This window comes from Manacus vitellinus, unplaced genomic scaffold (assembly GCF_001715985.3).
Source record: "Manacus vitellinus isolate BGI_N305 unplaced genomic scaffold, ASM171598v3 scaffold_52_pilon, whole genome shotgun sequence".
Lineage (NCBI taxonomy): Eukaryota > Metazoa > Chordata > Aves > Passeriformes > Pipridae > Manacus > Manacus vitellinus.
The window spans coordinates 2,120,224-2,137,644 of record NW_021940628.1 but is presented as its reverse complement, the minus strand read 5'-3'; the positions used below and the strand labels follow the sequence as shown (position 1 = coordinate 2,137,644).

The 17,421-nt window shown below is 48.0% G+C and overlaps 2 protein-coding genes across 2 annotated transcripts; both read right to left on the bottom strand.

Moving 5' to 3' along the window:
• Nucleotides 1-1,796: 1,796 nt before the first annotated feature.
• Nucleotides 1,797-8,490, bottom strand: IL22RA1 (interleukin 22 receptor subunit alpha 1). The gene is made up of 8 exons (XM_018081332.2): nt 8,394-8,490; nt 7,637-7,767; nt 5,960-6,092; nt 5,453-5,634; nt 4,067-4,251; nt 3,484-3,619; nt 3,160-3,281; nt 1,797-2,828 (listed from the first exon to the last, which is right to left on the bottom strand). Exons 2-8 carry the CDS (start codon nt 7,740-7,742, stop codon nt 1,851-1,853), a joined length of 1,842 nt encoding a protein of 613 aa, XP_017936821.1. The 5' UTR covers nt 7,743-7,767; nt 8,394-8,490; the 3' UTR covers nt 1,797-1,850.
• Nucleotides 8,491-12,010: 3,520 nt separating this feature from the next.
• Nucleotides 12,011-16,085, bottom strand: IFNLR1 (interferon lambda receptor 1). The gene is made up of 7 exons (XM_029963092.1): nt 16,028-16,085; nt 15,444-15,567; nt 15,023-15,204; nt 14,538-14,680; nt 13,885-14,041; nt 13,270-13,388; nt 12,011-13,070 (listed from the first exon to the last, which is right to left on the bottom strand). Exons 1-7 carry the CDS (start codon nt 16,083-16,085, stop codon nt 12,150-12,152), a joined length of 1,704 nt encoding a protein of 567 aa, XP_029818952.1. The 3' UTR covers nt 12,011-12,149.
• Nucleotides 16,086-17,421: the final 1,336 nt, after the last annotated feature.

The following is a 17,421-nucleotide window of genomic DNA, read 5'->3' as shown; positions in this document are numbered from 1 at the left end:
CATTCCTGCCATACACAGCCTTTCTGTGCAGTCAGAGGCAATGTAGCCTTGAAGGTGTTTAAGGTTCCTGAGGGAGAGATGGATGTCCCAAATCTGGGACACTTTGCATCTTTAGGAACCTACAGACATTCTAAAAACCCATTCCTAGACTCTCTGCACCTCAGTTTCCATCTCCCCTCCACCAAGATGATACATTTATTACAGTCTGGACATGGCCAGACCCTGTGGCAGGGGGTCTGCAGATGGAATTGAAAAGGCTTTTAAAATAGAAAATAATGGATTTTTTAACAGCATCTTCAAATGCTCTCCCAAGGCCCCTCTTCCTTCCACATGAGGCTGCCCATACTGATCCTGTGCTGGGGGTTATGTTTCACAACACAAGCCAAAATATTGACATTGTGGCATTTGATTATTCCCTGAGCAGTGTGGCTGGGAATGTTGTTGACACAAGATATGCAGCCCACAGGCAACTCTGAATAAGGTAATTGGCATCACTGGCTTTAAAAGCCTCTAGTAGGGAAAAATATTACCTCTGGGGTCTCACACTCCTTGGAATCAGCACAGCTGGGCTGCTGCAGCTCCTGTAGCTGCAGAGTTTCTCTGTGTGTTGGTGTTTTGGGGTACAGAGCACGTGACAGAGATCAAAGGACATTCCACAAACCCTTTGGGACTGAACGGTATGAAGAGGGGTGAGGAGTGGAAATGTCCCTCTGGTCTCCACCCAAACCCTGCACATATTTAAACCTTTCAAACCCTGTGCCATGGCAGCTCCTCACCACACCTGCACCTTTTGGCCTCACACGACATGGCCACGGTGCTTTGGCAGTTATTGCTGCTGCAGTTCAGAGCTGAATCTTTGCCTGGAAAGTTTCTAAGACTGGTCCTTTAATCCTGGCCTGAATCATCAAAAATCTTTATTTCACAAGGCCTTGGTTGATTTGCAAAATCACCCCAAAGCAAGAGGAGTTCAGCCTTTAGCTTCAGTTTCCCTGGAGTGAGAAAACACCCAAGTGCACTTAGAGTGAGAACAGCTGAGTTTTGCCTCTGGTCAGCCTTTGGCTCTTTGAGCAAATACTTCCCCATACCATTCAAGCCTTGCTTATTCCTATAAATGGTTTCAGTTCTCCCCTAAAACTGATGTCATCACGCACATTTTTTTCACCACAGCAGTGGAAATCAACAGGCTGAACTCTGCCTTCCTCTGGATGAAAAATAATTTCCTCCCCTGTCCCCTGAACAAGTAGAATTTAGATTGCCTTTTGTGACTGTGCAAGTGCTAAAGGCTTTAAAGAGCACAGCAGGACAAGGATGTGTTTCACAGAAGTGCTGCATCAGGAGCTGTTACCCAGTTCAGTGACTAAGTCCATTCCAGGGAAGTAGCCTACTGTTTTCCAAGAATCATATATCCACCAATCTCTATTTAATTCTTTTACTGTACCATGGTACATTTCATTCTTTCAGGTTTGCATCCCTGAATTTCTTCAAAGGGTGGATATGTCTTGGACCTGGATCTTTGGTGTTGGTAAAGGGCAAAGGCAGTTTCTGTTGTAAATTTTGCTAAATTTTCAGTAAACTGAATCTAGAATTTGAACCTGAATCTTAACTCAGCTTTTAAAGTAGTCCAACTCATAATAAGTTTGAAGAATGTGCAAGAAATAAGTGAAGAAACACAATATTGCAGTGACCCAAGAAGTAATTATGTCAGTAAAGGTACCAATCTCCGTGGTGGGACAGTCTGACAACCCTGTGCCGTGTCAATCCATCCAGGATTAGCTGTTTTTATTGCATTGCTTCCGTTTCATGCAAGAAAACATAATCTGGATTTTAACATCGTTGTCATCCTAACAAAGTTATGTGTTCCCATCCTCATCCCCCTGTAGTTTTAACTCCAAATCCTTGAAGAACACAGTGAGAGCAGTGCCACTGCCCCGGCCTGGGAGGGTGTCTGTGCAGCTCAGCCCCTTTGCTGCTGGGAACATTTCCATGCCTGGAGTCTCTGGGAGCTGCATTTGCTTTGCAGGACGTGGGAATGGGTCTGGCAACATCCACTGCTCAGTGTTGTCCTCTCCAGGGGAGTGGTTACCAGTCCGGACTGAGGAGAGGAGGGGTGCTGACAGTTCCTCCCCTGGAGCACAGTCTGTGCCGGCGTTCCCTGCAGGCAGGAGCAGTGGCAGTCCTGCTGCCTGTTGTCTGTAGCATCCTCCTTGTTTCAGCAAAGACAGGGACAACTGGGGCACACGCTCTGGATTTTCCCCCCTGTCACTCTGCAGCAGCAGCTGCCTTTGCCCAGGGCTCCCCTGGAAGGGCACTGGCTCTGCTCTGCCCCTGCTCCCCCACAACGCCACCTTTGGCTGCTGTTCTTTGTAATTCCAGCGGCTGCAGCTCTCTCCCAGCACCTGGGCCGTGAGCTTTCCATCAGCAAAACGACCTGGAGAGATTTCCTTAAGCGTTTGGTCCGGCTGCAAATTCTCGTAGCCGTGGTCTGCGCCTTCCACACACAGCCCGTAGGTCAGGGGCAGGGTTTTGCTGGATGTGGCAGCGGGAATGCTTTGCTGGGCTTTTTGAGGAGCGTAACCAGTTGGAGCTGCAATTTCCTTGCAGGACGGCTGAGGGGGCAGCTGGAATGTTGGCACCTCTGCCTGTTGCTGATAGCCACTTTCGGGGGGGCAGGAAGGCTGTGCTGGCTCCAGCGCTCGGTCCAGTTGTTGGCTGATCTGAGGCAGCGGCACTTCAGAGGTGAAAAGGGAAGGTTTGGATAAACTAATGGGCTTTATGATGTGCTCCACTGTCAGTGTGAGAGGCTGGAACGATGAAATCCCTCTGAAGTCCTGTTGGAGTAGACAAACAAGCAGGAGTTATTAACAAGAAGCTGTAAACTTGAAGGTTTGCTTTTGATTCTTTAAAATTTTCCTTGGAGAAGTGTCAGTAAGAGCCAGTAACAAACACAGAGCCAGTAACTTATGCACAGTGTGGAAATAACCTTTTATTTTATTATTATACTTTATTATCCCTTAAGCTGATCTCACGTGAAGACCCAGCACTCAGTGTGGGAGGTGAAGGATAAGTGAGAATCCCTGATCTTTCAGGTCCCTCCCAACCCAAGCTACTCTGGGATTTTATGACCTTAAAGCTCTGCTGCAGGGGCTGATGGACACTCACCAGAGCCATGGGCTGGGCACTGTGTTGTTTGACGTATTTGTAGATCACGTAACCAGCGGCAGCAAACACCAGCCCAGCACAGAATCCCAGGGCCACCAGACTGTAGAGAACCCACGTCTTGTCTGGTTAGTGGGGAAGAGAACAAGTGGAAAGAGGGTTGGATTAGAAAAGCTGCACCAGATTAGCTAAATGATGTTAGAGGTTTCGTCTCATAGCACTTAATTTTTAAATTATTTAAGTTGGTGTTCCTTGATGAAAATCAGTGTATTTTGTGTAGCCAGTATCCCAGCTGGACTTTTCAATCAGCAGAGTGAACAGCCTCACCTTCTAGTGTTTTAACCCAAAACACTTGAGATTTGCTGCTTTTCTGGAGGAGATACATATAAACTGTTCCATTATATTCAGTGTCTGGGTCCAAGTCGGAAACTTCAAATTCTTTGTTGTGCTCATTCTTTGTCCGCTGTTTGAAAACAAAGGTAAAATCTGTATTTTAGAAAGATTAAATGCTACATTTTCTTCAAATCAGATTGCAAAATTCAGCATAAAATATTATTTTACTTGATAAGGTGTTTTAGTGCTATAATTATTCTGTACGTATGGAATTCTAAATATTTACATCACTTTGCTTTCTGTTGTTGCTCTTTTTAATTTTGCATTTCAGTTTCTCGAGACTTGAACTAATTAAGTCATCTTTTTAGTCACAGTACCCTCAGAAACTCCAGTTTCTTTTCCAGAATTTAAGAGGAACGCTTAAAGTTCTTGTTGTCTGCTGAGAGTCAAAGACTCCGAGACTTTCCCTGTCCCATCAGAAATCTCCTCCATCGTGTGTAAGCTCTGAGATCCTTCTCCATCTTACCCAAAATGTGATTTACAGAATCACAGGCCGGTGCCTGAGGTTGTGCTTTACCTGCTGGTGCGTCCTTTGGTTGAATATTGTCAGGTGATAACCAACAGCCCCAAATTTGCTGTAAATGTCCTCCACGGTGAGCTGATGGTTGTCCTCCCCCCTCAGGGGAGTGTAGGGGGGCCGGATGAGAAACTTTATGGACCGTACATGGGGAATGTACTCCACTTGTGGTGCTCCTATAACAGCTGGGAAAGACACAACAGGCACTGTCAGCTGTGAAGGGTAAAGCTGATAATTATCAGATCATCTTAAATACACCACACTCCCCCCCCCCAGACTCACTGAAATTATTCCTTCTGCTCGTGCACAACAAGGGTTTGAGCTGTATGAGCATGGGGAAAGTCAGGCAACTGGAGACACAGGTGCTGTGGGGTTCTGCCACACTCAGCCAGTGTTTGTTCCTAGGAGTTCCTGCCCCAGGCTTTTCCTTAGGACCCTGTTCTCAGTGATTCCACTCCCCGTCCCTCCCAGGGACATCCTCCCCCGTGTGTGATGGTGTGAAATCCCACCACAGGGCACTCAGACAAAACTCCTATTCCCAGCCTATGCCAGATTTTAGAGTAGTTCAGGTCTTTTGTGTCTACACTTATCCCTTGTGACAGGCACACGTTACACCCAACACTAAACAGAGGTTTAACCCCAGCTCTAGCAGCAGCTCTAAGAGCAGCAGTGGGATTCCTTCATGGACATGTAGTTTGGAAACATGAAGCTGCAAAGAGCAGCTCTAGGAGGCAGGACCACCTCGTGTCTGATGCCCACACTGCAGTGACAGTGAGTGTTTAATGACCAAAGCAGCCTGTGGCTCTTTTGGTGCAAAGATCTGAAGGCTCTTCACAATCATTGGCTGGCACCTTGAATTATTCTGGGTGAATATGCAGTGGGAAGAGTTTAGTTGCAGAGCCAATAATGCTTCCAAAGGCTGTGCTGTGTGTCTGTAGGAGGGCTCACTTAAGGGTTGGGAACATGAAGTATCCATGGGGCTGGATGCTTATCCCAATTTTCAGGAGCTCACATTTCAAAGCTCCTGGGACTTTATTACTGGCTGTCCTTGGGTTGTGTCTTACTAATTTCCTTCTGCCTCTCATCAGCCTTAATAGCAGCTCTTCCTTCAAGGGCACAGAGTCATGGGGTCAGAGACTCACAGAATCAGAGCCACCTGGCTTCTCCTTTTCCCCTGTAGTCCCACTTTGATGTTGGATCAAATGAGCCCATTTGCTCATTTCCCTCCTTGCCCCAACACCAAACCTACAGGCCTTCTCTCCCTCCCTTAGCAAGCACAGGAGCCCTCCAACACTGAAATCTGGGGAGGTGCTGCCCTAAACAACAGTGAGAGCAGGGCTGGCTCCCCAGGAAGTGGGATTTGGGGGCTTTGGGCTGGGTACTTACTCTCTTTCCTGGGCTCGAACCTCTCGGAGCGCACCCAGCCGGAGGAGCAGCCGCTCCAGCCCGTCGCCCTCACCCGGGCGTAGTAATGCTCTGTGAAGTTCTCTGTCTCACCAGTGAGGTTGCAGAAGTGCTGGGTGATACTCTGGCACTCGGCCTTGGGGAGCCAGGATTTTTCTCCATACCTGAGTTTTTTTTAAAAAAAAACCAAACAAACAAACCAAGAAGCTTTTAGTTTGTTTGGTAGGACACGACCGGAGGAATAGAGGAGGAAGTTGCTGAAGGCAAAGAATAGCTCAGTTATTGAGTGAAGTTGGCAACCCAAGCTGTAAAATATTTGCCTAACTGAGCATCATGTACCACTTTGAATAATCCTGTCCTTCACTGAGCTCTTCTCCAAGCAGAGCCATTTCCGTAACAGTAAAACAGCAAAACCAGCTTTTGTTTGCTGGCCCTTCTCTCTCTCCCTAAGAACAGCACAACTCCCCAAAAGAAGCAAACTTCACATACTGTTTGTACTGGACCTCAAATACAGTGCCAGGGGGGATATCTGCTTCTGTTTCCCAGGTCAGGATGTTCTCAAAGTTCGTGGAAGAAAACACTGCACGTTTCAGACATGGTGATCTCCCTGTACTCACAATACCTGGAGGAGCAAAGAAACTGGTATTAAAAAGCATATTCTGGCATCTCAGCCCTCAGATGAACGTGGGTCTGGTGCTGTTTAGTGAACAGAAATATCAGGGATGCCACTTCCTGATATTTTGCTAGAGCTGGGCTGCAAAGCAGAAGCTTGAGCAGAACAAGACTTCAAACCCTGCACACATCACCTGCACACAACCTTGCAGATTGTTGACTCATTCCAAAGAAATGTAAGGCAGGAAGTTACACAGAAAGGCCTCAAAAACTCAAGCCAGAGAGAGAACCCTTGAATTTCTTGTCAAGTTTCTTTTAAAGCAGTTAAAACAAAACCGCTAAAATAAGAATAACGGTAAAATAAGAATAATAATCTGTTTTCAAGCCCAGAATCATGTCTACGAATGCCTCTGCTTTCTGCCCCTACTCAGGGAAGTGGCCTGCAGAGCTCAGTTTCACATCCCTGAAGATGTGGCTGCCGTTGACCTCTCCTGCTCCGTGTTTTATTGGGTCTATCTGTGGAGTGACACGCAGGGACCCGACATCTGGACTCTGATCTGGGTGTGCCAAGCTGAAAGCAAACAACTCACCCAGCTCCCTGCTCCCCAAGCTCCTCTGCCCCACAGAGGGTGGGCTCTGGCTCTGGTGAGCAGGGATGTCACCTGTCCCTGACAAATGTGGCCCTGTAGAGCAGGACACAACCATAGTCCCTCTGAGCAGGTGCTGCAGAAATGTCCTACAGACTTTTGTCTCCTGCTGTGAGAATAAACACTGCAAAATTTCCCAAGGCTGAGTCACAAGGTTCTAAATTGCAGGGCAACCTTCAGGACTTGTAAGCTCCGTAAATTCAATTTATAGACAGATCCTCAAAGGGAGATCATTTATACATTGCTCAATGCAGTTTGTGGTGTTGATAAACACCTGGAACATGGGTGGGCTTCAGCCTGTGCTTGCTGAGAGTGATCAGTCCCACCATGGTGCTCAAAATGAATGAGATCCCTCGTTAGAAAAGGGGGTGAGCAAGTGAAAGTAGGGAGGGAAAACTGAGGACAGGATGGGGGTGACTTGGACAAGATCCCATTGAGCAGCTGTGGAGGAGCAGAGGCTAAGTCACATCCAGATCCTGCTCCAAGCTTTCCCTCCTGCTGCCTCCCTGGAGCAGAGCTGAGTGCCAGCAGCTAAACCAGCTGGCTGCAGGGGAGGACAGCCAGGCAGAAAGGCACAGATCCATCCTCAGGGCTGTGTGTGGCATTTGGGCAGGAAAATGACACAGGAATGGACTGAAATCTAGTCCAGCTTTTGCCCATATTTCAACACCTGCCTCTGCTCCCTCAAGGCTCAGCACCCCTGTCCTGCTGTAGGAAGGGGGTGGGTGGGTGGGTTTCCCTGTCTGAGCACATTGAAAACTGAGTCACCAATACCCTGATCGTATCAGGAGTAGGAAATCTCTGTCTTCCCACATTTATCCACACTAAAACAGTTATGCAAAGCAGTGTAACACAAGCACAGTCAAGTGTGGGCAGGGGAAAACCAGGATATTTCACAGTGACAGACCTTCTGTTCTAGGAGTTTCTGAAGGCGCCTTCCCTGCGATGTAGGAGCACAGACAGGAGCAGATAATGACAAGCTGGAGTTTGGAAACAGCAAGTTTATCCTTCATTATCCCAGGAGTGAGTTTGCCATATCTGGAGTAGGATTAAATGGCTTTTAGAGGGTAGATTTAGATTAGATAAAAAGGAGAAATCCTTCCCTGTGAGGGTGGGGAGGCCCTGGCACAGGTTGCCCAGAGAAGCTGTGGCTGCCCCATCCCTGGAAGTGTCCAAGGCCAGATTGGATGGAGCTCTGAGCAACCTGGGATAGTGGAAGGTGTCCCTGTCCATGGCAGGGGGTGGAATTGGATGTTCTTCAATATCCCTTCCTACCCAAACCACTGTGTGATGATTCTACGATTTTCAGATTACATTATTTGTTTGCACCTCTTTTAAAACCAGGGAGACTGATCCAAAGCCCACTGAAATCAAGGAATATCCTTTACTCCTGTAGGATTTGGGTTGTAACACACCAGTGGCAAATGCTTTGAAGTGAAAGAATCTTTTTGCCTCCCTACTAATCCTTCAAGCACTGAGCACCTCAACCCACATGGGAATTATAAAAAGGAGAGAACAACATGGAAAACAAGCTTTATGCAACTTCAGACAACAGCTCACTCTCTAGGTGTTAATTCAGTAAACATGATAGAATTATGTCCCATACTACAGGATCAAGCAGAAACACCCCAATTAGTGACAGGAAAGGAGAAGTCAGGACTTACCGACCACTGCAAATCCAGCCAGGATGAGCAGGAATCGCTTCATGAATCCCTGGGCAGGCTGGGCTGGGAGGGCAGGCGGCTGATCCTGCGTGCAGGTGAATCACCTTTCATGAGAGGTGAATTCTTTCTTGTGAGGCCAGGCTGGATTTGTTGCTCAGTAACAGGCTGCAGAGCTCCTATCCCGCCTCCCCTGGGATCTGAGCTCCCGGAGCCGTGCGCATGTGTGAGGGAGCGCGGGAGCCACGACGGGAGCACCTCTCCCCACCTGACTGTACAAAGGTGCACGAGCCAGAGGCTCAGAAAGTCCCTCAAATCTTGAAAAAGAGCCAAATACCTTTTTGCTGAGAGCTTCCTGCCCGAAAGCCCTCCCTGAGGTTTTTGGGGTTTGAGCCTGGCTTTTCTGGTCGGGCGACTCGGGCTTGTTGAAACTCTAGAAATTAAAACTTAGTGCTGGTGCACCTGGTTGGCTTTAATGCCTGCTGCAAGTAATACACCTATTTCCTCAAGAAAAACCCTTGAATACTTTCTCAAAGTGAAAGTCAGCCAGATCACTTTGTTTTTACACTCTTCACACTGACCTTGGATGGGAACCAAATGACCAGCACGTGCCCTGCTGCAGCCTTGGCAGCTCCTCAGCTCTGCCCTGCTCTGCCCTGCCAGGTGGGTGCAGAAGTTCTCTCACCTGACATAGGAAGGAGGTAGAAAGGAGGTGGCCTTTCCACGGGAGGAGCACATGCTTTGTGCAGGGGTCACTGCAGACCTACAGTTTATTTTTGTGTCTGTTTACAATTTAGGGCTCTTTTCGGGATATCCTGAATGCCTGGTGGTAAGAACTGGGAGTTTGTGAGATATAGTTCCTTTTCCATAGCCTGCTCAGTTATTTAAGGTGTTATTAAATTACATGTTCAGGTTGTTCTCAGAAGAGGGAGAGACATTTCCTTCTTCCATCAAAACTGAAATCTCCAGGAGATGCAGGTTTAGAACCACCAGGTGCATAGAACGCTTGAGAACTGGTACCTCTGCATGCTGCTTATTTTACCCAAGACATCCCAAGAGGAGAAGGCTTCACACATGCAGCCTGTATTTGAGGCTTAGGACACTCCCTGAGCCACTGCTTTTGACTGTTTATAGCGTAGCTATTCCTTTTTCAAAAACTGGATAACCTCTGTGGCTCATTCCTCTGCTTTATCTTATCCCCTCTTCACAGCTGGGGCTCCTGTCCTCAGCCCTCAGCTTTGCCCAGGACTAACTGGACCACTGAATAAAGGTCAAGTTCCACCAAAATTCCACAAATCCCAACTACCCCCTCTGCTTCCCTCTTCACCTCGTGGATTGTCTGTTCCTGAAGCTCTTTCTGTTCCCTGCTCTGCTGGGGTGTTAACAGGGCCCCAACCATGCCATGATGCACCACTGGGCACTTTGTCTTTCTCACCTCACCTGGACAAAGGCAGAAGCCTCACAGGTGTGTTAAACAAGACACACCTATCCACCAGCGTGGCCCACATCTAGTTAAGTATAACTCTTCCTTAGGGTGTTCCCTGAATGACCTGCTAAAGTATTTCCACTTTTTTCCTTCACTCACGTCACTACTTTGTGCCTCTGCTGTGTGACAGGGCAGGGATGAGGGACCTTGGATTGTACCTGAGACTTTAGTTTTGAGAATATAACTTCCAGCTTCATTCCTGCCCTTATTTCTAGCGAGATGCCACCTTCTGAACAGCCCAGGAAGCACCTCCCTGAATCTTTAGGTGCCTGAAGGTTTCCAAATCTCTACTTTCAAGTTTGAAATTAAGCACTTGGCTTCGAACTTCCAAACCTCCTCAAACTTTCAGCTCCCTCACAGTCGGGGGGGGGCTGCAGCATGTGCCACATGTGCTCTGGCTGTGACTGACCCTTTTGCAGTGGAAAACAGGTCTCAGGCCCTGCTGAAAGAAAACGTGGAGGAGTGGGATGCTACCTCCCCCCGTGCAGCTCACCTGGCCCTGCAGCCTGTCCCTCAGCTCCCTGGAAAGACAAAGAACTGATCCCAGGCCCTGTTTGCAGAGCTGTGACATGTCAAAATAATTTTGTAGAGGTTACACAACTCCAGAGTTTCCTGTAACTCAAAGCCTGGGGGTTTTTCCTTGATTGCACAAGAAATTGGGTGGTGATTACTTTGTATCACCTGTATCTTTCTAAATGAACTGGAGGGATTACAATGCAGGATGTACCAAAGGACACTTTGCAGAGGACAGGCAAGAAAAAAAAGGATAATTCTAGTTGATGGGTCCTTTCTCCAACCTCCCACTTTAATTCAGGCCCTTAATTAGCACATCTTGCTTCAAAACCCTTCCCAAACCCTCCTATCACCCCCTCCCCCTTTCAAATATTGTTCTCCTGATTCTCTAAAGATTTCAGCTTTAATACTCTCCATCAACACCCTTCCCTCATCTGAGACAACTCTCCCTGAATGCAGAGAATGGCTGGGGGGTGTTTCCCTCTTTCTTTTAAGGCTTTGCTTTTCAGTGTGTCCTCCACACAAAGGCTCTCTCTTTATACTTCAGTGTAAAAAGACTTTTTACAAGGGCACATAGTGACAGGACAAAGGATAATGGCTTTAAACTGACAGAGGGGAGATCTAGATTAGATATAAGGAAGAAATTGTTCCCTGTGAGGGTGGGGAGGCCCTGGCACAGGTTGCCCAGAGAAGCTGTGGCTGTCCCATCCCTGGGAGTGTCCAAGGCCAGGTTGGAGCAACCTGGGCTAGTGGAAGGTGTCCCTGCCCATGGCAGGGGACTGGAATGAAATGAGCTTTCAGGTCACTTCCAATCCAAACCAAACCACTCCGTGATTCTTTGTTCAGAGAGAGGGTCACAGTCCTGTTTTTTCAGTGACCAGGATGGCCTGTCTGGGAAGTCTCATGGGATTCTACTCCAACCAAAGCATTAGGAAGGCCCAGGTGGGGTCCTGTCTTAAAATGTAATATTTTTCAGGATGAGCTGCAGTCACCCTTTCTAGCTCTGGGACACAAAAACACACACACATGGAGTTATATATAAAAATATCAAAATATTATTGCTCTCAGACACTCTGCACAGCAGAAGGAGTTTCAGCTTCTGTAAGTATATTCATATAAAACAAAAAATAAATAAACAAACATGCTGCATATTTCTCCCTCTGTTGGAACACAGAAGGTGATCTTTTTAGGCTGAGGTAGAGAACTTTCCATCCCACAAAAACCAGATGTTGCTGACTGTCTCTGTAAGGTGCTCCCAGCCCAGCAGAGGTGCAGTTCTGCAGCTGGGGAGGAGCAAATGTGACGTAAACAGTTTAAAATCCCCCCCAAATCAACGTGCAGGCACAACACTGTGTTTTCAGGGCCCAGCTGATGGTTCCACACGAGTCTAGGTTGTGGTTTTGCCTTTCATAACTCACATGTAGCAGCTCCCTTGCTCTGAAGTTTTGGGTGAACAGGAGGCAGTGCCTGTTTGCTGTGTGAAACCTCCCGAGATACCTCTGCCTGACTCACCCCTGGCTCTAATCAGAGCCTGAGCACCTTATCACAGTACATTGGGACAGTGTACAGAGGTTACTGGGAAATTAATTACACCTTCTGTGTCCCTAAAGTCATATGCCTTGATAGGCCAGACATCAGCAGAGAAAACTCGAAGTGAATAAATAAAAAACCAGCGTCACTCTCAAGATATTTGTCCTTGTTCAGGTCTCCTTGCCTGGATATCTGGAGCTCTCCAGCATTTTCCAGGCACTCTGGGTGCTCTAGGTCCTTCCCAAGTAATGTGCATGGCTGTAGCCTTTGAATTGAAACTTTGGATCATATTTGTCCCCCGTGTTTGAAGGTCCAAAGGTGTCACTCAGCACCGTGGATGTGGGAGGTGTCCCTTCGGTAGAACTGTCACTGTCACAGTCACTCGAGATCCCTTCATCTGCTGCCACCTGCAGAGTGTGTAAGGGGATGAGCAGCTGGATGTTGGGATCCTCCCCGAGCTGGGATATCCCGTGGATCTGGCCCTGCAGATCAGTGATTGATTTCTGGTGATCCCTGGTGAAGGGATGACCCTCCTGCTGCGGGTGGTGCTCACCGGGAGGGCCTTGGGCACAAACCCCCTCCTTCAGTGGATGAGGGAGGGTCATTCCCAGGCTCTCACCCCTGTCTGCCTCGTGCTGTTCACTGAAACCTGGGAATCTCACCTCAGTGAGGGATATTGTCCCTAAAGAGGAACTGTGAGAAAGGGATGCCTCCTCATTTGCTTGGGATCCCGAGGGGTCCACCCCGTCCTTTCTCTCTGGGAAGGAGGAGAAACCCGAGGTACTGAGGTCAAGCAGAGATTCACTGTCCACAGAGAGACCTCCAGTTCCTGAATCCAAGCTTGTTTTCCCCTGAACTGCTTGGGGTAGTTGGCAGTTGAGATGTCTCTTTGGAAAGCGAGTCACTTGGTTGTATGGGATGAAAGTACCGCTGTCTTCTTCCTCCTCCTCCTCCTCCTCCTCATCTGATGATGATGATGGTGATGGTGATAGGAAAGAAGCCACCTGTGGTAGGTTGTTCCTTGCTAAGGCTCTGCCTGTCTTCCTTTGTGCCCTTGGCTTCTCTGTGCAGGTCAGATCATCACTGCAGAGTTCCTTCTCACTGAGCTCCCAGGGAAAAGCTGCTCCAGCAGCTTGGAAGTGACGGAAATCCTGCCAGGGAAAAGGAGGGAGACAGTCAGTTAGTGATGCTTTTAAAATAAAAGTTTGGATACAGAAAAGCCTACTTAAAATGGGACTTATAAACACAAAACTGAGATGTGCAGAACCCCCCTCCCCACTCCTCCCCAGTTCCCCTCTGAAAACCAGCAAGACTTTGAGTCAGGAGGGGACCCCAGAATCTGGGCCATACCAGAGCCTGAGGCATCTTCCTTTGCTTGGCATCTTGTTTCAAAAAGCAGAGGATGAAGGCACCAATCAGGAAGATGGGGAGGACAAACACAGGGATCGTGGCAGGAAGTGGGAACTTCACTGGTGAAGAAGAAAAAATAATCTCCTGTCAGTGCTGGTTTTGTAGCAATTGTGGGCTTTATATTCAGCTGTTCTTTCAGAAATCTCAAAAAATGGTGGGCTCAAGATCTGTGTTTTGCAAATGCAGAGGAAGGAGAACAGACCTGCCTAAGATCAGACTCTAAGTCATGGCCACAAAGGAATGTTCATACCAGCCAATGCTTTACTTGGATCGGGGAAAACATGAAGCTTTATTCACATATTTTTCTCCAAATTTCCCTCAAGAGCACAACAATATTCAGGACGTTCAGCAAACATTTCAGGGTTGGCTTTTTTAAGTGAAAATGTTTCTCCAGAAAGCAGGAACAGTTCACTAGAAAATCCAACCCTTTAACAGGAAGCCCATTGTTGTTGTTTTTGAAGAGCTAGTTTTGGTGGAAATCTTTGACTTGGCCTAATCCCACTCGATGTCCCACCACATCCTTTTCTGGGAAGGACCAGAAAAAGGTCCACATACCTTTGTGGTTTAATGGCACACACACTGGTGGGGAGAATTCGCTGTATTTTGTGGGGTAGCTTTCGTAGATAGATCTGGCACTAAAGCAGTAGTTGCCTCTGAGTGCAGTGGTGTTAATAGTCACTGTGTCCCTCCTGAATTTATCTTCGTATTTCTTCTGTTTGGAAACAAAACAGAGGATTGGAGAGATGGTTCTTTCACTATTTGGGTGGTGTTTCTCTACCATTTCAGCCCATGATTCCCTTCGTTACGTTGTGTGGCTTCAGGGGTTGGGAGGTGCATGGAGAGACACTCCAAGCAAGGATCTCTCCCAGGGCTATGGATCCCAGGGTGGGATTTCCAGCTGTGCTGTGCTGTGCTCTGTTCTGCCAGGGAATGCTGACCTGGTTGTTTTAAACCTCAGATATTGACTGTAGTGCAGCATCCCCTTCCTGATAAAAATGGGGCACTGACAATAAAATAAGGAGGCACACACACACAACACACACAACACACACAACACACTCACATCTACTTTTTTCCTCTGGCTTTGGTTTAACTCTGGTTTGGCCAGTCCCTTTTCCCCAGGCCCTGGATGCAGAAATTTGAAGCTGTTTCAGCTCAAGCTGGCCATTGTTCCTCCTTTCCCCCCAAGAAGAGCCACTTTTACTGACCTTGTCTTCAGATCCAGCTTTCCAGTAGTTCAGTTCATACTTCCAAGTGAGCTTCTCCACACAGGTGGGCAAAGGGAAGGAGGCACTCACATGGATTAAATTCTCCTTGACCTTCAGGATGAGCACGGGGGGAGCCAGTTCCACTGCAACGGAGCAACCAGACATGAGAATGGTGTTTGCTTGGGTCTTACCTTTCTGTGACTGATCTACACCAGGAGGGAGGCAAAGGAACACCTTTTTTACCCCACATCCCCCTGCTGGTGTATGGAAAGCTTGAAGCCAGTTTGTTCACCTGGAGCTCCGATGAACAAATTCTGACAACTCTTGCCACAAATTTAATTTTCAACCCATCAGGGCTCGTTGCAGTTTGTGCTCCACAAAGCTCCTGATTTCTGTTTCTGTGGTGTGTGAGCTGCTCATTTGCTCAGGCAACACTGTTGCTGGGATGTCCCTCCATCCAGGCTGACAGAACCTGACAGACTCACCTGCTGAATAGTAATCCTTGAAGCGGGATTTCACCCAGCGTGACTGGAGTCGGCCTGAAACAGCCCTCACTCGAGCCCGGACCTCGGCATAGATGTTTGAAGGCTCACAAGTCAGAATGCAAGAGGTTGTGGGAATGTTGCTGCAATGAGGAACCTCCAGCCATTTGCCCTCGTGATCCTTGCTGAAAGAAGAAACAACCACACCATAATTGCCATAATATTAAACGTGTTGTTTTGCTGTAACTTGTGCAGCAAGAGAAGGGAGTGTTTTGGAGGATGGGTCCCAAATCTTGCTCGGGGTTTGGAGCACTTTCAACGTGGATAACGTTTGGTTTTTGCTGAAAGGCCACTGATCATTATGACATTGATTAATAGAGTTGCACAGTTGTTTGCCCTGTGCCACACCTTCAATCAGAATTACCTTTCATAACTCACAGTATATGTCACATCTTGGGGAGACCCTTCTCCTGGAGCCCATGTCACAATCATTTCAAAATCCTTTGACAGTAGTGTAACATTCTGAGGAGGGAGAAGTCGAATATGACCTGATCAAAAGGGAAAATCATGTGGATTATTTAAAAATATCTTTGGGGATAGGAAATATCACCTGGTTTTGATTGAGGTGGTGTCAAAATTCGAGGCAGAGCAGTTCAGTTCATTTAAAACTGGAAGTTGGCTATGGAAGCAGGTGTGATATAGTATTTTTTTTTTCCTCATTTCTTATAAAACATCCTCCCAGGCAGATCCTGCCGGGAATGCAGCGAGGTGCAGCATCCAGCTCTGCCACATGGGCTTTCCTGGCACCTATTTTTCCTGGCAGACCAGTACGTTCATCACTAGCCCTCAACAAGACCCCTTCTACAGACAGATTTTAAATTGCCTTTGCCGTGGAATAACTCACTTTGTGTGAATCATTCCCATTCAAACTGCTTAAAATTTACCCATCTCTGTCTCTCCTCCCACAAGCAAAGCCACGTTGTGAAAGGAAAAGTAACAAAGAGGTACCTCCAGCCCGGTGCAGGAAGCACAGAGCCATCAGGACTCTGACCCTCCAGGAGAACATCCCGCTGGTCACCTCTTCCTTCCCTTGACACCTTTTCATGGCTCTGTTTTCCTTGGCTGAAGCTGTATGAATCCAGGGGATGCTGGAGTTAATGCCCCGCACCCAGGCGCACACCCTCCCTTCCCGGTGCAGCCAAGCACAGCCCTGCACGTTGGACCGGGCAAGGAGCCCGTGGGAGAGGAATTTTGGGGAAAGGAGGCGTGAAAGGTTGCAGTACTACGCCCTCCAGTGCACCTCGGCGCAGGCTGTGGAGTGCAGAGGAAGCCCAGCCCAACCTCGTTAAAAATCAGACCTTTGGAATGTACCTGCGTGGCTGTGAAATATTAATAGAAATCAACTGAGGTTTCACTGCTGGAGGAATCTATTTATAACCACCACCAATAAAAACCGGAAGGGTGGGGTGCTCTGATAGCCTGCTGTTCACAGGAGATCGAGGATTTTCTCTTTATTTCTGTCACCATCACGTTTTTCAGGAGTCAGGGAATCACTCCACTTTCCAGAAGCAGGGGTGAGGTGCAGAGGTGGGACAGGGATCTGCCCCTTCCCACTGTGGGCAGGTGAAAGGATGTGGATCCATCTGGCAAATCCTGTGTGTTTCCTGAATACCAGTGCTGCAACTTCCCTATACCTTGGTTACCAGTTATTTGTCGGGAGACCAAAAAGCTCCCTGAGGATCAGGACCAGCTGCCAGGGCTGAGCCAGCACATGGGTCATGCTTGGCCCCTGTGCTCCCAGATCCATGGGCACACTGGCTGTTGGCCTTGGAATTTGCAGCCATAAGACTCTCAAGGTGTTTGTGTCCTCACAACACGGTTCCTTTCAACTCCAGAGCTCTCCTGGGGCACAGCCTGGTTCCTAAGTTGCTGCTGTGTCCCACACCCTCACAGTTCTTCCTGAAGCAAAGCCAAGGAGCAGCAGTTTTGTTCTGTGTGTCTCAGAAAATCAAGAAATATCCCGGCTCAACCACGTTACAAGTAAAATGCCCAGGGGGATGTGCTTGGAATGGCTGTGCCACTGCATCCTGTGCACAGGAGAGAAGGGGGGAAATCCCTGGATCGATTGTGCTGCTGTTTGGCACATCTGCTCTCCTGCTTTCCCATCACAGTCACCTCCAGGCCTGTGCCATGAGGAAAGGGAATGAGTCAATGAAGTTACAGCTTAGGGAAAAGGGGTTTTCCTGGCTCTTCCCCGGTTGGAAAACTCACCCAGCCCAACAGACAGCCCGTTGCTGCTCCTGTGAGTGTCAGGGTCTGGGTACTAAGTGGGAGAAGAGCTGATGGAGCTGGGTCTGTACTGGTCAAAGCCTGTGTTTTTACCAGGAATGCATCAAGTGTCT